The 25,379-nt window shown below is 42.9% G+C and overlaps 1 protein-coding gene and 1 long non-coding RNA gene across 15 annotated transcripts in view; one reads left to right on the top strand and one right to left on the bottom strand.

Moving 5' to 3' along the window:
- The first annotated feature begins 167 nt into the window (after positions 1–167).
- Positions 168–11,507, top strand: LOC307199323. Its single transcript, XR_013831868.1, has 3 exons — positions 168–810; positions 8,421–8,475; positions 10,251–11,507. It is a non-coding gene; the product is annotated as an uncharacterized lncRNA (long non-coding RNA).
- Positions 11,508–12,426: 919 nt separating this feature from the next.
- The window catches only part of ZMYND11 (zinc finger MYND-type containing 11), a 105,411-nt gene continuing 92,458 nt past the window's right edge, over positions 12,427–25,379 (bottom strand). For 9 of the 14 annotated variants that reach the window (XM_079946779.1, XM_079946786.1, XM_079946773.1 and 6 more), the window contains 6 exons: positions 23,078–23,285; positions 21,000–21,068; positions 20,069–20,122; positions 19,540–19,812; positions 17,440–17,625; positions 12,427–15,300 (listed from right to left, as the gene is read on the bottom strand). In XM_079946779.1, coding sequence (XP_079802905.1) covers positions 15,178–15,300; positions 17,440–17,625; positions 19,540–19,812; positions 20,069–20,122; positions 21,000–21,068; positions 23,078–23,285 — 913 coding nt within the window. In that variant the 3' untranslated portion in view covers positions 12,427–15,177. The remainder of the gene's footprint in view (positions 15,301–17,439; positions 17,626–19,539; positions 19,813–20,068; positions 20,123–20,999; positions 21,069–23,077; positions 23,286–25,379) is intronic. The other 5 variants (XM_079946784.1, XM_079946785.1, XM_079946778.1 and 2 more) reach the window with 2 other exon arrangements.

The raw sequence follows: 25,379 nt of genomic DNA, 5'->3' as shown, positions 1-25,379 counted from the left end.
AACACTTAGAATCTGGTTTCAGACACGTTCCCATCCAACACAGGGGTTAAATGGACATGGACATGGGATGTTGGGCATGGGGGCCAGCATGTGCCCCCCCCAGCTCCCCATACCAATTGTTTCAACCGGTGAGGAGAAGCAAGGAAAATTGGGGGGTGAGTTGGCTAGCACTCAGAGAAAATTGCCTTCTGTGAAACTTATGTTTTGTCTTATGTGAAATTGGTGTTCCGTTGAGTGTAGAAAACTCTCAGTGTGTTTTGGGGCTCAGACCTCACCTCTGACTTGTGCTTGGTTTATTGGACCTATTATTTGTGCCTCAGACTGACCAATTTGTCTCCTGCGCAATGGGTGTTTTGTGACTGGCCGCAGCCACAAAGGCAGCCATTTTGTGAATGGGTGTCTCCCCCTCACGGCAGCCATTTTGTGATGGCGCCCACAAAACTTCCTCAAAATTCCAAATGTGCCTATCAGTTCTAAAGAGAAAGGGATCTTTGCTGAAGAAGCAACATTCCTCAGTGGGGTTATCCATTGCAAATAAAAATCAGTAGTGATGAGTGCTCATAGTGATGTTGAGGATAACTTGAAAATGATTGTTCTATCATATTTTGGCTGGAATGCAGTAATGCTTAATATGTGTTAGTTGGCTGATATGTAATGGAATTTTAAAAATTCTGATAACATGCAATTGTGTCAGGCAGCATTCACTAGAGAACATACAGTGGTAATATTTTGGCTGTCGACAGCTTATGAAAGATTGCTCAAAAAGAAACTGATGGGACTTCAGAAATTCCAAAGCATATGGATTTTGAGGTAAGACTATACATTTTTTAATATAAATATATACACACATACATCTTCATTTACAATCTCAAATTTTTGGAAAAAATGTGTGGGGCACAAATTGAGAGGATCAGTACCTGCTAGAGAAATGACAGCCACAGAAATATCCAAAAACAAAAAATACAGCAGCACGATAAATGGTCCCAAGGAAATGTTAAATTCTTCTGAATTAAAAAGTTTGCATAACTTTCATGTTACAGCTCACCCAAGCAGATCCTCACCTGTTCTACATGAACAAATGTCTGATGAGGGCTACAGGGGTGACCAGTTGGAAAAAGCTTATGGGGCTCCTGTACCTTTAATAGTTGAGAACAAGAGGGAATTTTATTGGGTGTAGCTTGGCATACAGATGCAGCTTAGCTTCTACACAAATATTAAAGGTGCAGGACCCCCTACCTACCTCTTTTTTTATCTCACCACCCTACATAGGCAATAATCTGAATTTCATTATATCATAATAATTATAATAATAATAATTTATTATTTATACCCCGCCCATCTGGCTGGGCCTCCCCAGCCACTCTGGGCGGCTTCCATAGAAACCAAAAATACAGTAAAATATCACACGTTAAAAACTTCCCTGAACAGGGCTGCCTTAAGATGTCTTCTGAATGTCAGGTAGTTGTTTATCGCCTTGACATCTGGTGGGAGGGCGTTCCACAGGGTGGGTGCCACTACCGAGAAGGCCCTCTGCCTGGTTCCCTGTAGCTTTGCTTCTCGCAATGAGGGAACCGCCAGAAGGCCCTCGACACTGGATCTCAGTGTCCGGGCAGAACGATGGGGGTGGAGATGCTCCTTCAGGTATACAGGACCGAGGCCGTAAAGGTTGATTTGATTCCCCCTTTCCTCATGGCCCTGGCCCAGCTTTAATTAAGCGTAATTTAGTTAGCGTTGTTTAATAGTTGTACAAGAATATAGATAGGGATGCACACATTAAGTGCATCCAATCCAAAGCAATGTGATTGACTGTGATGTTGTTTAGATGCACATCCAATTCAAACCACTCAGACCGGTACTGATAAGTGAAAGCCAGGGCAGATGTTACATTAAAAGGGATCTTCTGTTTATTTATTTATTTGCATTTGCAATGGAATGTCTGCAGCGGGTAAATGGGGAAGAACATTATATTTCTCCCAGAAATAAGAGTACTTGGTGAAGGGGGGAGGTGCTCTCAGGGCTTAGCTGGAAGCAACAGGTGTCTGGACTAAGGGTAGGGCCGGCCCACCCATGAGACAACTGCCTCGGGTGGCAGCATCCAACGGGGCAGGATCTGCCTCCTCGGCAGCCCACCATGCTGTCCCTACAGTGGCCTGCCAGCAAATAGGAAGGGCAGCTAGTCTCCTCCCACCCTAGCGGGTAAATTGTGGGGGATGCCTTGGTGGGGTCTCCTGAGGTCTGCACCTGACCAGTGTGATTCAGAACAGGCCCCTTTCCTTCTGCCTGCCAAAGCCTTTGATTCCCATTTCACCCATCAGGTAAAGGTTGATTCCCCATCTCCTCGTTTCTTCCATCTTCCCAGGTGGGGAGCAATTTTGTAGTTCATTTTGTGGTGCCAAAATGTCTTGGGCTGGCCCTGGCTATGGGTGTATGTTTTCCTAGCTGGACGGAGCTATATTGTGCTTTAAATATGAGCAGAGGCGTTGTACGTTCCAAAGGACATGACATATGTATCTGGGATTTGTATAGCGTACGACCTCCATTTCCCCATTATTGAAAGGGCATCTCTATGCAGCTTACCCCTGACCCAAGCGATACGCAACTCTGGTGTGGAGTCTCTCCACCAAGTTGGTACAGACCACACAACAGCTGTTGCTGCCTGCAAGTGGTGCTCCTACCTCAAGCCTTGTTTTTGAGGGACACATAAATCAGAATTGGCCCTGAACAGAGAGAATAGTTTCATTTAAGCCAAGGACCACGTGATGGTCAGCTTAGCAAACACGATATTGCCCTCCAGTGGTCGCAAGCATCCACTGCATCCTTCGTCCGCACCTGTAAGATCGGTGACAATTTTGTGAATAAGGTGTAGCACGATGAACTTAAGGCTGCTATGAACTGCAATAAAGAAATACAGGAAAGAGGGACATCCCCACCCGCACCCTAGTCATGGGAGAAGCTTTTTAGATATGCTGACAAATGCAAGGATTTCTTTTGCACGTGGTTATATTAGTTGTGATCTTGCAGACTGTGGGTGGTAGGCTTCTTAAAATGTGGTGTTGTGAATGTCTGAACCAAGAAGTTGGGGGTTCAACGTGCTAATAAATTTCTAAGGAACATTTTGTGAGACTAGTAATGGCAAAGCAAGCGTGTAAGCTGCAATATAGGAAAAAGGAAAAAACCTTTTAAACGCCATGAATCGCAAATAATTAAAGTGAAATGCTAGAGGATGCTAGTACAGGGCAAGGGTTGGATAGATCAGCTTGTGTCAAGTCTCCATGTGTTTCTTCATAATATCATAATCCACTTCTGTGCTAATCTGCATTTTTTTTTAAACTTCAGTACAAAAAATAGTTAAATATGCCCTGAATTGAAAAACAGATACTGAAATACATACTTTATCTTATTGTACATGCTTCTAAACATATTTTATCCAGGGGGCGTGTTAAGGAAGAAGTATAGACAGCCACTGAAGAATCAGTAAGATGATATAACATAATTTCATAAATCTGTTTTCTTAGATTTGAAAGAGCTTTATTCCAAAATGCTTCTAGAAAAAAAAGAAGGAAGCTAATAGTTGAAAGATGAATGTGGTTCTCCAAAAGAGTTATGGCATTTCTCCCTCCCAGGCTGTAGCTGCTGCCCTGTGCGGTCACCTTGGGCTCCCTAAACAATTACTGTTTGTCCTGATGATTTAAGAGGAGACCTACTGAGCAAAACCCTTTACAGCCAGCTCTTTATGTAATTTGACAACGAAGTCTCCTTTTGAAATGAGCACGGGGGATTTCGACTCGCCTTGTGACTCCCGTTCAAAGGGGCCCTTTCTTGCTCTTCTCTCGCTTGGCCATCAAAGGTTGCGAAGGGAAAAGGGGGTCTGTTGTGCCCTCAGGCACCAAAGCCAGACAAGAAAACACAGATTATGGAAGTGAGCCTGCCCCATCTTGGTGCCTGTAGCTCAGCAGGGCACACATGTTGTACGTGCTGGAGGTTTTGGTCCAATTCGCTCCTTCTTATTCACTGAGGCTTTTATCCAGACAGGCTGAGACATGACAACCTCTGGAGGCTCAAAATCCCAGAGAGCGAGTGAGCGAGCGAGTGAGCGAATAGCAAGGGGACGCGAGCAACCTGTAGCCCCCAGCCTTATTTTTTGCAGCCCCTGCCCAGCTCCCTGAAGCTTCCATCCCTTCATTCCCATTAGTTTCCTCATTTTCACTGGCTTAAAGTAAAACCGCCTGCTCATATTCTTCCTCACTAGAGTGAGATGGGTTCTGTTTAAATGAGAATAGTCTTTTGCATGTATCCATATAAATTGCCACATGCAAATTGGTACTCTCTATATTGTTGTTGCTGCTGCTACTGCTGCTGCTGTTGCATTTCCTCTTTCGTGGCCACCCTAGTATAGCCCAAAGTGGTACAGTCCATTTTGCCACTGCATGATTCATCCACAAATGGATGGGCTCTTGTGCCCAAGAGAGACCCTGAAAAACTACAATATGGGGTTTTCTCATTACAGCAGCAACTTGCCACATTGCCAAAAGGGAGACAAGCATAGCCGAAAAGGACACCAATTTTCATAACACTAATATATGCATATAGATGCAACTTTAGAAATTATTACTAAGCTAAGTAGAAATACACTACACTCTGAGTGGAAGACCTCTGTGCTGTCCAGGGGCTAAGGCAGGGGTCAGCAAACTTTTTCAGCAGGGGGCCGGTCCACTGTCCCTCGGACCTTGGGGGGGGGCTAGACTATATTGGGGGGGGGGATGAACAAATTCTGATGCACCACAAAGAACCCAGAGATGCACTTTAAATAAAAGGGCACATTCTACTCATGTAAAAACATGCCAATTCCTGGACCACCCACGGGCCGGATTGAGAAGGCGATTGGGCTGGATCCGGCCCCCGGGCCTTGGTTTGCCTACCCATGTGCTAAGGTTTAATGGGCACTTTCAAGGGCCCTGATCTCCCTTGCTACTTGTTCTTTTTATCTTTAAACTGGGCTTGGACCAAATAGCGATTCCACTGGGTGGTTAGGGTCCTCTGCAAAGCAGGACACACGGGCACAACCTATTTAAAAGGCAATAAGCTCCCAACCAAAGACAGTAATAACTGACTGAGCCAGGATACCACCTTGCCCTGCCTGAGTCTAGCAAGGGAGAACAGGACAGTAGGCATTAGATGCTGTACAAGGGTGGGGGAGAGATTTGATTCAGCTTTTATTTATGCACAGCCTACCTACCCTGCACTCTCCAGAATAATACACAAACTGAAACGCAAATTATCCAAATCTTGCAACGCAGTTTTTCCAGTCAAGTAACGTGCACATAAATGCATATGCGAGAGGAAAATGAGCATAAAATGTATATATGGGTAAAACAACTTACAAAAATGTGTAACCATCTATATAAAGGGGAAATAGTGCTTTGCAAAAATATGTTGATTAAGAGAAATCAACACCAATATGCTGCTGAACTTTCATGGAGGCTTGCTTTTTTAAAAAAACAACAACAACCACAAACTAATGTGGAAATATGGAACTTAAAGTGGGGAAATCAGAAACTGAGAGTAACCGAAATTGACAAATTCACCTATTCTTAATGCTGCCTTAACCGATCTAATCCCTTCTCCAGTCAAGTCTGCCGCTCCTCCAGGGCCACCTGTGGGTTAAGTATATCCAAAAAGGCCTGCAGCACCAGAAGGAAAGTCTATATAGGCCAACAATCTGTTTTTCCATAGGCACCAGCGTTTCCTAGTTGCATCTGCACAGCAGCTGTTATTTAGAGGTACACTGCCTTGGAGGTTTTGCTTAGCAGCGGCTTCTCTGATGCTCTGTGAATTAGTCTAATTTTTTAGCCATGTATGCTAGATTGATGGGTGGGGTTAGGGCCCCTGGGCATTTTTTAAGGGGCATTTCTCACCCCAAACTCACCGGAAAGAAAGAGCAGCAGAACATCTCTTCCCCACAGCCTATCAGAAGAGCTTCATTTCAGTATCTGATTACAAAGCCTTGATATTGCAGGGATGAGTGGAACTAAGAGGGGGGGAAACCTTGCAGTTTGCTTCTGTTTAAAAGGGGCGGGGGAATAGAAACTGATTTCCATGATAGTTCTGACTGAAAATTCATGTGACAATAGGCAGATGAAGCTAATGTCTGGAAAATGTGGCGCTATCGCCGTACTAAGCAACAGCTAACAGCAAGTGTGGAGTCCACACAATGGATAATGACTGGGCGACGGGATGAAATTGTTGTCTGTTGCTACAGTAAAAGGGGTTGAGCAATCCTAGAGTTGGAATCATTGTTAGGACGGAGATTCCCTAGTGGAGTAATCGCCACTTCCTAAGCTCTGTTGACTTGCGTGGGCCTCTTTGCACGTGAGGTTCCAGGCTTGTTCCCATTCTGGTGGGGGAGCTAGATTTTCCAATTTTCCTTTTCCTCATTCAGCCTCCTCCTCCTCCTCCTCTTAAATCTCCCCTTGACACTAATACAGGCGTGGGCAAACCTGTAGCTCTGCAGATCTTGTTGGGACTCCCATCAGCCTTGATCTTCATGCCTGATGGCCAGGGATGATGGAAGTTGAAGTTCTGCAACATTTGGAGAGGCGTGCATTAGCCTGCTCTAAATAGCTCCAGGGTTGGTGTGTTTTTCTAGGCTTTCTATGGGCACGTCAGGGGAAGGAGGGGCAGTGGACTCCCTTTCTTTGGAGGTTTTTAAGTAGATCATCATGTATGGTCTAGCTGAGATTCCTGCGTTGCAAGAGGTTGGACTAGATGACTCTCAGGGTTCCCTCCAACTCTGCCATCCTATGATTCTAATTAGATTTTTAATTATGGCATTTATATCCCAACTTTCCTCCAAGGATAAGGCAATGTACATACCCTTCCCCCTTTTAATGTTTATATTCTGAGAGAATTGGTGACTGGGTAAGTGAGCTTTCTGGTCAAGTGGGCATTTAAACCCAAATCTCCCAGTTTCTAATTCAGTGTTGCTGGTGTTTCTAATTCATATAAAAACTGCAGGTGGAAAGCATTATCTTGCCTTTTCTTGGATGTTGTCTGCTAGGACGCATGTGCATAACGTCATGTTAAAAAAGAAAATGTGCCTCTTGCTTCAGAACTGCTGTTTTTACCCAAGCGCAAGGCAAATCAATAGATCCATTGACTAAACCTCACATAATTTACTGAACAGAATTTATTTACCGTAGCTTGCTTGCAGTGCTAGTTTTCAAAGGGTGACGTGCGAGAAAGCCAGGAGCCAAAGATGGCAGCCTTGCACTAGAAAATGGAACCATGGGCTCCAAGTAGAATGTGCTGGGCTGTAGGGATTGATGGCCTGCTAGAATTTTTCTATGTGTTCCCTTTGGAGCCTTTCTGTTTTCAGTAGTGAGGGGCTGTAGGGCACTGTCAAAAACAAGTCTATAAATATCTATTATTGGATGACAAACGTTAATGCTAATAATTTTAGGCATCTGAACTAAGTACTCCCCTGCCCCCACATAATGTGAAAGCGAAGGTCAATGATCCTGAAAATAACTGATTACGGATTATGCTGAATTTTAAAAGAATAAGAATTGGTAAGGTATAACCTTTGTGTTTGCAGACACAGATGCAGTAGATGTTATCATGCTTCTGTTTCATGCCTGATTATCTCCGTGACTGGAACTGCCAATTTCGCTTGCGCTCCTATTATGTGTTGTTGTTGGCTGTTTTTGTGAGAGTTCTTCCATACGCCCTGCCAGAAGTCTTGTATTTACTCTGGAAATAACAGGACTGTTTTTTGGAGCAATTATTTCAGAGCAGTTGCTGTCCTACAGTCCTCTCTCCTGCGAGGTTCAATTTATTCACACAGGCTACAAAGGGTTAGGAAACTATCTCGCCCAGATGCTGTGGAAGATGGTCCTCACCCTTGTTGGGTGAGATAGAACAGAAAGTAGATGGTCCATTCACACAAAAAAACTTGCAGTCAAGAAGTGATATATGAAGAGGCTGTCCCACAGTTACTTTGTGGCTGAGAAGGATCAAGGGTTTTATGATCCCAGTTTCCATTTTTCAAGCTCCTTGGGTGCATCTCTTCCAGTTCTTCCCACCCTAGTCATTGGGAAGTTGAGCATGTTTCAGTTACGCTCTGCAAAAGAGTTCAGTGAGATTGGCGAAGGCTCCTGTGGGTTGTGTTCAAGTGCCAGAACAAGTGCATGGGTCTTATTGTTGCAACTGAAACATTTCTGGAACCTGAGGATGACCCTGTTGTTATTTTTTAAAGTACTTTAATCTGAATATTATTGGATGTGTGAAGTCCATTAAGCTAGGACTGTCTACAATTTGTTTTTCCAAAAATCAAATCACGTTTGTCTTTTTAACCAATCTAGTTGACTGACCCATTTTATCATCATCATAATAATAATAATAATCACTATGCCTCAATATAGGTTTACGTCACGAGCGGTGTGATTTGCGAATGTGTGAACCTTCCAAGTCATCCACGTAAGTTGTTTTCTTTGTACCATATTGCTATAAACCAGCCCTGGCATCTTATGGTGAAGGGCAGTTAAGAAATCAAAATTCAGTCATCATCACCAATGTGGTACCTGCTGTATGTTATGGACTACAATTCTCCTCATGATGACTAGGGCTGATGGGGGTTGGAGTCCAACTCTGTAGGGCACCAGGATACCTTTCCTGCACTACAGTGTATGGAGCTGAACTTATTTAATTCAGTAGAGAATCAGGGTGTCTTGCTCTTTGCTGGTGGAGTGTTTGTTTAGAAACCGCCAGGGCCGGCCCACCCATGAGACATGAGGTGAGGTGACCTCTTCGGGTGACAGGATCCACAAGGGCAGCAGATACTGATGCAGATCTTTATTCCTCCCCCTTTGTTCCTGATGCAGATCGTCACTCACCCCTTCTTCTCTGCCAGGGAGTGTGACACCATTTTGTGGTTTGCCTCAGGTGCCAAAATGTCTTGTACTGGCTCTGGAAACCGCATACAGGCAATGTGACAAAACGGTGCCTTCAGTCTAGGGAATTTTTAGGCCACATCTGTGGGACATACTGCTCCAGTCCAAACATTTATTGTTGCTTTAATTTATGCAATTTCCTGCTTAATTGCAGAAGCTGGCTCACGTTAGACCAACAAGTGTGCAAATATATTTAAAAGAATAAACTCATATTTTCCTTCCAACCCTGTAAGAGCATGTTTACACATGGACCCAATATATCTCCACATATACTTGACTGCTGAATCAAGTATCTTTTATATATGAATGATAATAACAACCTCTAAACAGTTTGCATGAAAATAGTATAAAACATTTTTTTATAAATACTTTTTTTATAGCCAACAAACTATAAAAAAGTAGACATAATTTTCTTGGGTTGTAGTCAACTTTTTACTCAGACTCACTGAAATTACTGCCAGTGATGTAACTTCGCTTCATTAATTTCAGTGAGTCTGCTTAGAGTAAAATTTAGTTGAATGCAACCCAAGAAAATTATCAAAATATAGATAAAATCGACTTAATTTAAAAACAAAGTAAACATAAATAAGATAACATGTCTGGGTAGGTCTTGCCAAGTTTTTGGCAGGTGTCAAAAATATTCACAGCAAAGGTATTGGCCTGCCTGTGCACTGCGGTCATCAGCTCACTGCTTGCCCATAATAAGAAGCCTTGCCTGATGTTAACAGATAGATGCCTCACAAACGCAGAACGAAATATTATATGCCACTTGTAAAACAAGTTTTGCACCTTTGCCTGCCTGCATGCGCAAATTAGCTGGCATGTGTGTGATCTCTGCACCTTAAGAAAAATAAATATATAAACCCCTATTCAGAGCAGATATCAGAGCAGCTGACAACAGTTAAAACTATACAATAAATGCCATAGAGCCACTTCTCCCCACCAGCGCCCTTTGTGGGTGGTAGAGTGACTACTTATGCCCTGTCAAAAAAAGAGGAGCAAAAGTGGGCAGGGATTAGCCTTGCAAAACTCCATATGCTAATGTTTATGCCTGGATCCATTCTCCCCCCCCCCTCCAGAATGAATGCTGTAGTTTCCAATGGCAATGCATGACAGAGTGGGAGGCTGCAGGAGCAAGCAAGCCATGCTTACCCCTGCTCTGTGTCTCTGCTTGGTGTGAGACAGTAAAGTGCAGGAAATGACAGTAGCCCCACGGCAGATCTTGTCCCCCCCCCCCGCGCACCCAGATTGCTTTGCACATTAGCTCACATTTAAATCATGACTAACTTAGGTCATTCCTAGGTTCTGATGAGAGTGAAATCCCTACGGATGTCTGCTCAGAAGACTCATCCAGTTCAATAGATCTTTCTTCCAGGTAAGTGTGTTATAGGACTGTAGTGTCAATGTGGAGCTATATCCAGAAAACACTGGCATAGGGAAACGATTGAGCATTCTTAGAAGAATGCTGAATACAGTGGTACCTCGGGTTAAGTACTTAATTCGTTCCGGAGGTCTGTTCTTAACCTGAAACTGTTCTTAACCTGAAGCACCACTTTAGGTAATGGGGCCTCCTGCTGCTGCCATGCCGCCAGAGCACAATTTCTGTTCTCATCCTGAAGCAAAGTTCTGAACCTGAAGCACTATTTCTGGGTAAGCGGAGTCTGTAACCTGAAGTGTATGTAACCCGAGGTACCTCTGTATTCTTTTCTTATTGTGTCCCGTTCTCTACTAGCTCATAGTTTTTGCACTGCCAAAGCTATACGGACTTTTAGAAAACGGATCTGATTAGTGGAAAATGTCAAGTGTCTTGTAAATGACTTAAGCGCGCACAATGGATTCTTCACGTAGCCCCTTTAATCCTAAACTTCCTCTATTAACACTTAAGGAAAGTTAAAGGTTTTCTCATGTGTTAAAAGAGGGGTGTGTTTTTTTCTACCAACTGCTAAACGTTCTTAGTATACGGATGCCCAGTTCGTTTTTCCTTCTGACACATCTTTTTTAAAAAGAAGAAGAAAGAATTACTAGCGCAGTTGGAAAGCAGATGTGCCTATATAGGGATCACATATGTGAATTAATTCAGCATAGTTAAAACAGGCAGAGGAATCTATGACTACTGTAAGGAAACCCCAAACACGTTGCAAGGAAATGATCCACTAAGCAGTCGGAAAGAAGAGAACTGAAAGCTGAGGATTGTGCACCATCTAAGGGTATCCAATAGGAATTCACTTCAGTTCCTGCCACTGTGAGGGTCAAAATGGCTTAGTGTGTTCGATTAAGACTGGAAAACACCAGGTTCAATTTTTTTTTAGCTATTACATTCTGTGGCTAGTTGCCAACTCATCAACAACCTACATCACGGGGTGGTTGTGAGGAGGGGGTTGGGCTTCCTCAAGGAAAGGCAGTACTGTCGTACCTTGGAAGTTGAACGGAATCCGTTCCGGAGGTCTGTTTGACTTCCAAAACGTTCGGAAACCAAGGCGCAGCTTCTGATTGGCTGTAGGAAGCTCCTGCAACCAATCGGAAGCCCTGTCGGGACATTCGGGTTCCAAAGAACGTTTGCAAACCAGAATGTTCAGGAGCCAAAACATTCGACTTGCAAGGTGTTCCGGGTCCAAGGTACGACTGTATAGAAAATGTTCTAGATATTGTTCCACACTACATGTGAGAGGCCTTTCTCAACGGTGGCCCCACAACTCTGGAACTCTCACTACAGGTAATAAATTTTAAATGACAACAACAACACTATTCAGCAGCCAGGTTGCTGCCTGGGGCAAGGCGCGGGTTGAGCATATTACACCAATCCTGACCCAACTGCATTGGCTACCAATTAGGTTCTGAGCCCAATTCAAAGTGCTGCTGTTCTGTTTTTTACCTCTTTAACAGGTCTTTGGCTGATTGACAACCAATGCCCTTTTTAAATGTGTTGGGGAGGAGCGAATATTGAGTTATTCTTGTTTTTATTACGTATTCTGTAATTTTATCTTGTGAATGGCTCTGAGACCTGTGGGTATAGAGCAGTATACAATAAATGCTACTACTACTAATAATAATAATACAGTGGTACCTCGGGTTACATACGCTTCAGGTTACACACTCTGCTAACCCAGAAATAGTGCTTCAGGTTAAGAACTTTGCTTCAGGATGAGAACAGAAATCGTGCTCTGGCGGCATGGCAGCAGCAGGAGGCCCCATTACCTAAAGTGGTGCTTCAGGTTAAGAATAGTTTCAGGTTAAGTACAGACCTCCCGAATGAATTAAGTACTTTAACCTAGGTACCACTGTACTACAACAACTCTTGGTTCTGTAATAAGTTTGCAAAATGACCAGGCTAACCTTGAGCCTTGACTCCTCCACCCACTGTGAAAATGGAATAAGCATGAATGTGCATTAAGGCTGTGCTAACAGTGTGGATTATGGGTGGTGCAATATGTTCCGAGAGGCCAAGCGTAGTAACATTAACAGGGAAAACCACAAAGCGTTTGTTGCCTTTTCAAATACATTTATTAACCAATGTTAACACATTTAATGACTCTATATATTGCTAGTCAGAGCAGCTTACAAAATGCCAGAATGCAGCATAGAACTGGACAGCCACAATGAGTAAATTACAATGTGCATAGTGGCTAAGCTCAACACTTTAATATAGCTTTATGATTTGCAGGGGGGGAAATATTTTTATTTTAAATCAATATTCCTAAAACAATTATATTTCCCCCCCTAAAACTTATACAAAAACCAGGCCACAAATTTTTTTTGTTCTTTTTCTGATTTTTTTTTATATAAAAAAGGAAACACAGTTTTCACACTGTAGTAACTTGAAAATGTGCAACCGTGTCAACAGAGACAAAAAGGGAGAGGAAAAAGAAAACCCCAAAAAGAACACGAATCGTACTTTCATGCAGCTATCAGTTAAATATTACATATCTTGGAATGATTTTACACCAAAAGAAAAAAAAGAGAGAGGGGAAAAAAGAAGAGATTTCACACAAAAACTTGCTTTTTATAGGGCTGGACCGAAGTTTATTTTGTGGTTTTTTTTTCCCCATGGAAAAATCGTAAAATAATCAAAGGGCGCTTCTGAGTTGCACTCAAAATAGTGGTGAAACTTCCTTTATAGTTGCAAAGCAGAGCAACGAAAGCTCATTTTCTAAAGGATGTGAGGTCACTAAGATAAAGCTGTTACAGGTGCTCACACAAACCTATAGCAACCTTTTCTGAATGCAGAGGCCCTGGTACTAAGGTGTTCCTGGACCTCGACGATTTCCCCACGATTTCTCTGCATATATGAATGAGGCAGTTTTTGCCTGTAAAAGATCGTACGTGCATATTATTTGCATGTGCAAATATCTCTGAATCAGGGGGGAAATACGCCCATCTTACTACCATATCTGATTTCAGTGGTGGTAACAGCAACTTGGAAATTATCTGGTAGTATCTATTCCTGCCACCGCTGTATCTCTTATGATTTTCAGTTGCAGTGAAGATCACAGACAGCTTTGCATGAGCTTAATCTACCTACTGGCCCTGACAATACCCAGAGAAAACTAAGAGCTTTTTCTTCCATTTCCATTGTGTTACCGCTTTCAATAAATATCCAAGAGCTAAATAAATATTTACAAATTATTTTTCTACCTTGAAGGGGGAGAAAAAAGAAGAATGCTATGGGGTTTAATGGGCATTAGTCGAGTCTAAGACCACCTTTTTGAAAAAAACCCTAAAACGGTGAGAAGCTTTGAAAAAAAGTTGGTTAAATAAACTTTACACCTATTATTAAAAATTGTCTCTGAACATGGATGCAATTTATATATATATATATATATGTATATATATGTGTGTGTGTATATATATACCTATACATAAAACAAAACAAAAAGGAAGGAGGGAAATCAGTTTTCAACTATCGATCCATTCCTATTGGTAACGCTTCTTAATCCAGACATTCCGCAAAAGACAAACTTTTTACAAATCACAGCATCTTTTAATACAGGAAAAGTAACATGCATTATTCTTCATTCTAAGTATAGAGATGGCAATAACCAATTATTACAGACATAACTGCTTCTGTGAAACTTAAGTGCTTCCCCATCCCCCGACTTTAATTAATTTACTGTTGGGTTAGTAATTGTAGATTAATGGGCAGTCAAATAACATTCCATATGGTGGGGAACTGTGCAGAATGGGGGATTGTAAGGGGACAAATTATTAAGCCAGTTTTCTACTTATGCTTCATCCTTTTAGCTCCATATGTGACTAACGATGCAAAATTGGGTGTCTTTCCCCCCCCAAATCTTTTCTTTTTTTGGCTTCCTTTTTACAAGCATTCATGTTGGAAGGAGGATGAAATGTGCAAAAAATTTAAAATTTAAATATTATTATTTTTCTAAGATCCAGCTCAGCAAAAAGGCTACCCTAGTCCCCTGTGATTTTTTTTTAAGCAATAAGATCAAAGCTAATATTTTTTTTGTTATAAAAGCTATATATTGAAAAAAATAATAATCATAGTGAAACAAAACACAACTGGGGGGAAATCGTTTTAAGAAAAAATATGCAGGACTAGAACCTGCTGTGTCAACCCTGTTCCCAAAATTCAGTCATATACCCACTGGCACAAACCAACAGATAATGCCTTTAAACAGTAAATTAAGCTGAACAAAACCAGCTCGTGTGATTAACAGGTAAATGTTACATCAAGGTAGTATGCTTTTTTCTTTCTTTCTAAGCAGTTTTAAATGTCTTACATTCAGATCTCTTTAAAATGTTCCTGTCATTATATTTCTTCGTCTCTACGAAACCTAAAAACTTCGCTTTCATTTTTATTTTTTTTAAATTTGCTGAAAACCCAACAAATTGTCTAGGTTAACAATTACAAAAAAAGAAAAGAAAAAGTAGAAGAAGCAGTGTGCTCCAAGGCTGGGATTCAAATTGCCTTACGGACAAAAGGAAAAGGGGGGAGGGAAAAAAAAGGAAAAGGGGGGATTTTTGAGAGGAGCGTTAAAACACAAGACTGAAAATTTTAACTGTGCAAAAAGTTCTTTACAAAAAAAGTGTTTTAAAGGCTGGTAGGGGGAGGAAAAAAAGAGGGGGGAGTAGAAGAGGGGGAACGAATTCTAATCAACAATTCTGACCCCTTGGGAAACAAACTTTAGAAATGAAACGAAACCCCAAAAAACCTGCTGCGTCAGAGGATAGCACTGCACTGGGGTGACTCCTTCACAGAGGAAGGGGGCTTTCATCTTTTCCTGCGGCAGGTGCGTTTGTGCTCAGCGTGCCAATGTTCCTGCTGACACTTGATGGAGCAATAGGAAGTGTTCCAGCAGCAGTGATACATGGCCTCCTCTTCACAGTTGTAGCACTGAGGGGGAGAAAGGAAAACAGCAGAATCAGTCAAGTGAAATTTAGGCGCACGGCTTCTCCTCAGTGCCTATTGCTCATCCTGCAGCTGCCTGTCGGTCCAGAAACTGCCTCCCCCCCCAAAAAAAAAACCAACCCTGATGCTCTTTGGTTTCTGGAAAACGTTGCAAGTTTGAAACCTGCCCACCAGTTCCATCTGGTGGCACTGGGTTCGGATCCAGATTTAGGGCTGACTCACAATGCATCCCTTGGTGACTTGCAAATCAATCAGTGAACTGGCACCTCTGAAAGCAGTTGTTGTTTTTTTTTTTTTTGTTCAAGGTGGGATGGAGGGTTTGTTCTGTGTTGTTCGCACATGCAAACCACCAAGTAACAGACATGCATGACAATGCTGATGACCTTTGAACGTTCATAGATTGAGGGCAGACCCAAACTAATATTATCTGACATGACAGAGGATGACTTTTAACAGGCATCAGGCAGTGCCTTGGGCTTCTACATTTCATGACTGCTCCCCATCTTAGTATTTTCAATTTAAACATTTTTATCCTGACTTTCCACCCATACGGTACTCCACGGCGGCAAACAACAAATGACACAATACACCCAAACAATTTTTTTAAAGGGATCAATGCTAACAAAAGAATAACAACGGCAAAAAGCAGCCAAACAGCATCCTCCAAAACAAAGCAAGGATAGCAGTAGCCAAACAGGTCAAGCGGCGTCAAGATGCGGAATAGCAGAAGCTTAGACAGGTAGCTGAAAATAGGCAGGGAATGGGGCAAGCCAGCCTCCCATGGAACAAGGGCCAAAGTGCCAGAAAAGCCATGCACCACCTGCCCAGGTTTCAGCTGTAGGTCTAAGCAAGGGGACTGTTTACTATGGAGGAGGGGGCTCTGTGACCCTGCAGGTGTCACTGGGCTCCTACTCCCATCAGCCTCAGCCAGCAAGGCCAGGGGTGACCCCCAGGTCCACAGCAGCCATCCTGCTCTGCAACAGAATGATGCTCCAGGAAAGAAGGATAGAGCTGCCTTGGCCTCTGGCGAATGAACTGCTGCAGCTCTGTTTTGGCTGGCCTCTTACTCTTCCTGTCGCTTTTGCTAGCTGCAGATATTCTACCGTTAGGATTTGCCAATCTTCCGTGTTGGGTGTTGTTGTGTTTTTCCAATTTCTTGCTACTAAAATTCTGGCCGCCGTTATTCCATACACGAACAACGTTCTTTTCGATTTCCCTATTTCTTTTGGCAAAACGCTTAATAAAATTAGACTGATCCCTGTATTGTATGAATATAAGTTGGCAGGGAGGTAAAAAGAAATTCTATAAGAAATATGTAACCGTGCGGTATAAAGTAATCGATAGATAAAGTACAGTGAGATTAACTGGAAGTCAGTTTTAAATTTCTTCTCTATAAGTTTTATAATTGTGTTCAGTATCGGGAGTATATATGATGATAATTATATTAATCTGCTTGTATCATAGTGTGGTGGTTTGTTGAATTTTTCTGTTATTTGTTTGATTGTTTGTTTACTTGCATGTATGTCTGTTTTCTCATAAATGTATTTATTTTAAATTAATAAAGATACATTTAAAAAAGAAAAAAAAAATGAACTGCTGCAGCTCACCAGGGCCACCTGTCACCACCTCCCTCCTCCTCACAGAGCAAGGTCTAAGGGCAGAGGGGTTGGGAGACTTGCTCAAGGGAGTGCCACTGGTGATGTGTGTAGGGGCACCAGAGGCTTGGGTGGGATTTGCACTCTGTTGCACCTCCAGTGTTCAGGGACACAAAGGAAAAGCAGGGGAGGGTTGCAAAGGGCTGAAAATGCCAGGCTTTGCAACCCTTCCTGCGTGTCATGATAACTGCGCAAAGCATGACAAAGCTTAACAAAGGGAACAATCTCTTACAACTGGTGCGTGTGCAGGGAGGAAAAGGAACTGCTGCAAAGCAACTGGGCATCGAGGAAAAAAGCGAAAGCAAACGATGACTCCTGCAGAGATGATGGAGAAAAGAAAAGGCCCTTCCACGCCCCCCGTTGGCACTGCGGAAATAAAGCCACAAAACAGGCCACTGTCCGTCCGCCTGCCCTGATGATGACGCTGCCTGCATGCAATAGTTAGTGATTTGTAGCCAGCGCTGCTTACCCACTGCTTCTTCTTGGTCTGGGAAATCAGTTGCTTGTGCTGGCTGGCTAGCTTCTTAACCTCTTCTAAAAACTCCTCTTTGCACTTCTCCTTCACCTGCTTCGTCTTCCTGTCGCACTCTGTCTGCATGTTTGCAACAGCTTTGTTCACAGCCTGCCTTTTTTCCTCCTCCATATCTGTACGCAGCTGGGGGGGAGGGCAAAGAAGCAGGTGAGCAGGTGAACGGACACAGCAGTTTTCACCCCGCCCAAAAAACAACAACACCCGACCTGCAACAGGTAACACTCCACATTGCCAGCTGCTTTCCAACGTGGAATTGACCCCACATCACCCCTTCTGATTCACACTGTGCCTACTTTCCTCTAGATGAGCTAGCGCTATTCTTGGCAGTTCTCCTGGGCTGCCGTTTGGAGTCGCAGGCATCAGCCTGGGCGCTGGAGCAAAGCTGCCAAGTCGCTTGTAGAGATCAAGTGTGCTGGATCTGCCTCAACAAAAAAAACCCTCGAGATTTCGCCAGGTTGTGTGCCCACACTGGGGCAAAAGGCACAGAGCAGCTGCACCAACTGATCTGCGCAGCCTGAAATTCAGGCAAGTGCCACAGCTGTGTTTTTGGCACATGTAATGCATCACGGCTGATGCTGCCGCATTGCTCCAGTTTAGAAGATGTATATGTTCTGTCTCAGGCTGCAACACCCATGGCACAACCAGGTGCAGATGCAATCTCATTAAAAGCAAAGGAAAGCACTCCTCTTTGAAATCTTTGTTGATTGAGAAGCCAGCTATAACATCATGTAATATCTTGCACAGGATTTTTTTTTTAAAGAACGAACTGCTTTGAGGGTTAGAATTAATCAACATCCTCAACAAAGATTGTTCTCTTCCTGACGTCCCTGCTTCTGCTCCTTTTAAATCCCAGGCCACTCCTTCGTGTGGGTGTTTGCTCGAATTTATGGGTTCTAATGCAGCAGAGGTGGGGGACCCCAGATCTTCCTCTTCCCATTCCCATGGGCCAACTTTGGCAAGTGCGTGAGGAAGACCCACCTGTCAAAGGGATCTGATTTCCCTTTCCCTCAGAGAACGTGCAAGCAAAGAAGAACCAGCAGGACTCGACCATCCTGCTGATGAGAAGTTTCCACCTTGCTGCCTGCAATGGGTCTTGCTTCAGCAGCACAGAACATACTGAAGCAGCCCCCAGCAGGTTCAAACCCTGCCCCGCTACTCATCAGTTGATGCTACCCCCAGTGACATCAGCTGGTAGACAGGTGGGTCTGGTTTGGAGGGAAATGGCTTTGTTGGCCAACCTGGAATCCCTGGAAGGCCAAGAGTAGCTTGCAGGCTGGGGTTTCCTCACCCCTGCACTAGTGCAATAACAACAATAATTTATATAGTGATTCTCTTCCACCTTACAGATAGGAAGCCATGTTGGTCTGCCATAGTCAAAACAAAATAAAAAAATTCCTTCCAGTAGCACCTTAAAGACCAACTAAGTTAGTTCTTGGTATGAGCTTTCGTGTGCATGCACACTGAAAGTATCTGAAGAAGTGTGCATGCACACGAAAGCTCATACCAAGAACTAACTTAGTTGGTCTTTAAGGTGCTACTGGAAGGAATTTTTTTATTTTGTCTTCCACCTTAGCAAGCCTTACAAAAGGCATGCAAGGCAAGGCATTTCTCATTGGTGTGCCACATTTCTGCCACCTAGCCAATGTGGTGCCCTTCAGATGTTGCTGGACTCCAATTCCAATCACCCTTGATCGCTGGCCATGCTGGTTGGGCTGATGGGAACTGTAGTCCAAAAAACACCTGGAAGGCACCCTGCTGGCCTTAAGTCACATTGGGAGAAACACGTGTGGCTGAAGCAGCATTTAAACCAGCTCACATTCTACACACCAATGTCCCCCTACAGGCGGTGGTCCTGTACTGCTCCCACAGGGCTTTGCTTTTAGAAGAGTTTACCTGGGAAGGGATCGACTAGGGGTTTTCACCCCTGTGTGGAACAGTAAGTACACTCTGAAGGAAGGGGGAAACTAATACACGGTGGTGTGACATTTGAGGATGGTATACAATTGGAATTAATGCCTTCCCTGTGGTCAGAATTACCTTCTCAAGAGCTTCTCGCACCACCCTCTCCGTCTCCCTCTTATGATCAGCCTTGAACCTTTCTTTGAAGTCGCTGAAGATTTTGGTGTATTTGTCATGGCACATGTTTTGACATACTCCGTCGTTATTGGTCTGGGTGCTCCGATGCAGCATTTTTGGAGAAGAGGCACTTAACTTCTTTGTCTGGGTTGACACGGAAACTTTTTCGATGGGTTGAGGCATTGTGGGGATTTCCTGGCTCGAGCTAACTGCTTCCGTTTCAGGCTCCGGCTCCTGGGGGAAACCAACAAAACGACTCCTCTTAATCACCAGTGGAGACGAACGTAATCATCTGGGTTTCAGGTATACAGAGTGGGAAGGCATTGAAGCAATGTGCAAATCAGGTCCAAACACACCTGAAGGCAAAAGGAGCAATGCTATATAGTATTACAGCACTACAACAATAACACAGGTGACCATGCCAGTGCTGCAAAACTACCTAATAAGGAGGGGGAGAAAACACATCTAGCATAGAAATGAATTAACTTGCCAGCTTCTCCTTGAAATCTTTCAGTCCCAGCTGATCATTACAAGAATTCTGTAACTAAGAAACAGAGACTTTGGTTTTTCCCCCTCTTCCCTTCTCAGTGCTTTTTCCTTTTGTGTTATGTCTTTTAGATTGTAAGCCTGAGGGCAGGGACTGTATGATTAGTAAACCCCTTAGTAACCCCCTCTGAGCCTTGTTTGGATGAAGAATGAGGTGAAAATGGATGAATGAGTATTACTACACACACAGAATAAGGGCTGTAGGTTTACAGAACCAGAGACTAGGTGTCTCTTGATTTTGGCTGTACAGCAGTCGGGGTTGGGGCAGATGTAACACTGGCCACGAGACAGGAAGCAGGCTGCAGGTTAGTGTACACACTTTCCCTCCCTTCCCAAACTCTGCTTAAGGCGGGAGCCCTGGTTATGTACAATGAAAGTTGGCACAGATGCAATGCTAAACCATGGTTAAGGCAAACAAGGGAAGCAAGGAGGAATTTGCACGGAAGAAGGCAAAAGAGAGTGCTCTCCATTTCCTAACTGCAGTTAAGAGATTGGCAGTGTTACATCTGCCCCAGGCCATGGGACTTGACGTTGTGGAATTTTGAGCTTTCCAGTCACTTAAGTGACAGAACAAGCGGGTGTCACTTTTAGCAATCAATCCTTAATGAAATGAGAGCACAATTTATTTCCATAGAACTGTATTTAAAAGATCCAGATTGGAGAGCTGGGTCCAAATGGGTAAGACAGCTTCAAGCAGTAATTTGGAACAGTAATGCACTCTTTTAAGAAATGGCAATCACTCTTCTGACATTCACACAGTCAATAGTAATGGAGTATAAACTGAATTTGTGAATGATAAGAAAGGAAGGATGCCTCTTGGAATTTTTTTTCCTGCCTTATGCATAGGTGCATGTACCAAATTTGCTGTTTCTTACTTCCTTTTTGGGTTCCACGCTTTGATTACGTCTTCCTTTCTTTGCCCTTGGTTCCTGAGTAACCTTTAGCTGGAGATATTGTTGAGAAAACAATATAGTATTAATTCAAATGCCATAAAACACTAATTCAGAATTGCTGATAGGTAATGAGTATTTTACTTTTATTTCTCTGCAAAAAATTGACTAAATATATATAAAAACACAACCTACAAAATAAACGGTTCATCAATACCAATTAATTAATTTCTATATGCTGAACTACGTAAAGCAAACTAAAAGAATATCAAACCTTTGAAAAAGCCCCCAAGAAGGATACAGTGCTAACCAAGCATGCGTGTTTGAACCGCAAGGATGTAACTAGATCTCAGTGTGACATTGCCTCAGTTATGAAGCTATCATATGGCCACAAACTTTAAGAGCAGGGTTTCCCAAACTTGGGTCTCCAGCTGTTCTTGGACTACAACTCCCATCATCCATACCTAGCAGGACCAGTGGTCAGGGATGATGGGAACTGTAGTACAAAAAACAGCTGGAGACCCAAGTTTGGGAAGCCTTTTTTAGAGCATCTGGGAAAGCCCATCTTCAAGGCAACTTGGAGCTTCCTTCCAAGAGCACAGATTGGAGGCACACTGAAATTTGGTTACATAATAAAATTAGGATAAATGAGGGAGAGATTTAGAGCAGAGTAGGTATTAACGTCACATTATGAACAGCCAACTTTCATCCATGCTAGGCCACAAAACCTGAAGCCAAATCAAACCACCTAAAATCTCAAACTTAATCTGAATCCAACAAGAAACAGACTACTAAATGAACTGTAAATCAGTAAGAATATGGCATATTTGCGGCAGCGGTGGGGGGCATAAAATATGTTTTGTGACTTCACTTTCACTGACAATCATTTAACTTTTAAACAAGTGCACGATCCATTGCCCCAGAACCTCTATTAAGAGGCTGGAATCCACAAACTAACAGCCGTGCCAACATTCAGAGATTATTGATCAAAACTGCAATACAGATTAGGAATATGTGCAGCCATTCACCTTTGTTTTGCATGAACTGCCCTACAGATAACAAACAACTCACGCTTATGTCCCTCTGGGTAACATGTCCTTGCAGAGGAATTAAAAATCCAACCCTGCTGTTGACACAGAGGCAGCTGCTGTTAGTGCCACGACTGCAGCAGCATTAAATTGCACGGGCACAACAAATGAAATGGTTGCAGCTGTCCAATAGGTAGAAGGATCACATTTAAGTTTCCCAAGTTCATGATTGAGTGGGGGAGGGGGGCGGAATCAGCATTGCACAAACAGGCTCATAGATACAAAACAAAGGGGAACATAATTTCGTTAATATAGCCATCAATGCATGTTTTACACATCATTAGCAGGACATGTTCACAGGACTGACATGCAACCAAATAACCTTGTATATCATGCAAAAACAGGAAACCAGATCATATCAGCTTTCAGCTCATCTGGCACAGTATTGTCTACACAGACTTGCGGTGGCTCTTCAGGGTTTCAGACAAGAGACATTTCCAGGCCTTAGGTGGCGCAATGGGTTAGTGCATCTGGCTGTTAACCAGAAGGTTGGCGGTTCAAGCCTATCCAGGAACAGCTGTAGACAGGATTCCTGCATTGCAAGGGGTTGGACTAAGATGACACTCAGAATTGTAGAGTTGGAAGGGACCCTAAGATTCTAATGGGCGTGAACCTTGAACCTGGAACCTACTAATTGCAGAACAAATGTTCTACCACTGAACGACAGCCACCTTGCTTCTGGTTTCTAGTCTGCAGCGGAAACCTGAAAGCCTGTGGACACCTATCTTTTCATTCCTTGCTCAAAAACATTCTCGGAGAACCAGGATGTCGGGAACAAACTTTATAGATTATCATTCTTCGTATGACGTACGGAGTGTTTCCGAGGAACAACAGCTGGCACAGAATTTGTCTTACTTACTCAAAACAGGAACACGCTCGGAGAGAAAGCAGACTCAAAAGAACAGCCTAACTTTGTGCATGAATCCATGGCAAGTCAACCTTTACCTGCAAGGCTGATTTCCCAGGACAACTCACCTGCTCATTGCTGGTGGAAGAGATGCTGGATTCGGCCTCCTCCTCCCCTTTATCCTCGTTCTTTGATTTCCAGAACCTGCCGTCCCGAAGGAAGCGCTGGTGTAGTTCCAGCTCATCACACGCTTTTTTCCAGCCCATGCTACGTTTTACATGCAGCCGATGTATATTAACTGTGATCTCTTGAATATTTTCTGAAGGAATCCAGGCCCTGGACAACGTAAATTAAAATACATTCTTAAGAAAGCTCAGCAGCATGTTTTATTTATGCACATCTCTTGAAACTGGCTAGGGCACAGTTTCTAAAGTAGTATTTTTTTTCATACTGAAAGTCTATACATGAATTATCATAAGGGAAGATACCTTACAGTCTTTTGTTACAGGACACCCTACCTGCCTGCGGACTGTCTTGCCAGAGTGGTGCATGCTCTAGTTATCTCCCGCTTGGACTACTGCAATGCGCTCTACGTGGGGCTACCTTTGAAGGTGACGCAGAAACTGCAATTAATCCAGAATGCGGCAGCTAGACTGGTGACTGGGAGTGGCCGCTGGGACCACATAACACCAGTCCTTCATTGGCTCCTAGTACGTTTCCGAACACAATTCAAAGTGTTGGTGCTAACCTTTAAAGCCCTAAACGGCCTCAGTCCTGTACACCAGAAGGAGCGTCTCCACCCCCATCGTTTAGCCCGGACACTGAGATCCAGCGCCGAGGGCCTTCTGGTGGTTCCCTCATTGCGAGAAGTGAGGTTACAGGGAACCAGACAGAGGGCCTTCTCGGTAGTGGCACCCACCCTGTGGAACACCCTCCCATCAGATGTGAAGGAAATAAGCAGCTATCCTATCTTTAAAAGACATCTGAAGGCAGCCCTGTTCAGGGAAGTTTTTAATATTTAATGCTGTACTGTTTTTAACACTTGATTATTATTATTATTATTATTATTATTATTATTATTAGCCTCATATGATGGGCTGGTTCAGATGCCAGTCTAAAAAAACCCCCACGGATCAGAAATGCACTATGTACCTGTGTGTTCCCCCCTCTCTTTAATTACTCAATTGAATACAAGATTTCAAGCTACAGTTTGCTGTAGCTTGTCAAGCCACTGTTTTTTTAAAATAAATTTTTATTAAGTTTTACACAAATATCTCCAATTAACAATACCCAATTAACATATTTTTCTCTTTTGGACTTCCCTCAGCTTCTCAGACAATCATCCGTATTTGAATTTATTATCTACGCATTCCCAAAATTAATATCGCCTTTTAAGATACCTTTACAAACATATTTGCATTCTTGCAATATTTCTTATTCTTTCACAAAGCTTCTTTAAAACCCACTAGCGTTGTTTGCTCATCACATACACTTTTCAAATACTCAGAAAATTTTCCCCAATCCTCAATGAACTTGTGATCTCGTTGATATCTTATTTTTCCAGTTAGTTTGTCCAGTTCTGCATAGTCCGTTAACTTCATTCTCCATTCTTCAAGCGTCGGTAGTTCTTCCTGCTTCCATTTTTGGGCCATCAATATTCTCGCTGCAGTAGTTGCATACTGAAAGAGCTTATGATCCTTTCTATGTAGTCAAGCCACTGTTTACTGTGATGTTCAAGGCAGGAAACTATGGCTTGAAGCTGACAGCAAATCTGCTTTGTAGGGAGTACTCAGATCACAGAGTTTCCCAGCTCGGGCATCACAGCAAGCTGAAGTTTAGCAAACCAATAAATATTGAATTCAACTGGGTAAGCAAGCAGCACACAGGCACATGGAAATTCCTGGGCTAACAAATAATGCTGACATTTAAATCGGGCCATAGATTTTCCACCTGAAGCTTCCCCCATCCCTTTTTTAAAAAAATAGCTAGCATAAAAGAAAAGTGTTACCAAACGTGTTTCCCCTCTAGCAATGGTTCTATATTACCCTTCTTTCTCACTTTGTTTCTTACAATAAAATGGGTGTGTTTTGCAATGGGGGGACGACCTATTGCTGTAATATGGATTTTTTTAAAGAAAACAACAACAGCAGCTCCTTAGATAAGGATATTTTTATTTGTATGTGGTTCTGACCTCATCCCATTTTGCACATGTCTAAAATGCCTTACAACTGTAAATATCAATCTTTTATTCAGATTGCTATATGAAGAAATGAGTCAGGCAGACTTTGTCTCATTCTTTTATCTAAAATATGTTAGAGAGCATCCCTGAAGCAATTCTAAAAGTGAAATTTCTTGTGAGTCACTGGACAGTCTCTCTTATCTTTTCTAAAATCAAGTGAGTTAGGAAAAACAAAGCATGGTCTATGTGGC

This window comes from Podarcis cretensis, assembly GCF_951804945.1.
Source record: "Podarcis cretensis genome assembly, chromosome: 12".
In the NCBI taxonomy this organism is placed as follows: Eukaryota; Metazoa; Chordata; class Lepidosauria; order Squamata; family Lacertidae; genus Podarcis; species Podarcis cretensis.
The sequence above is the reverse complement of the archived record's forward strand: the minus strand, read 5'-3'. Positions and strand labels throughout refer to the sequence as shown.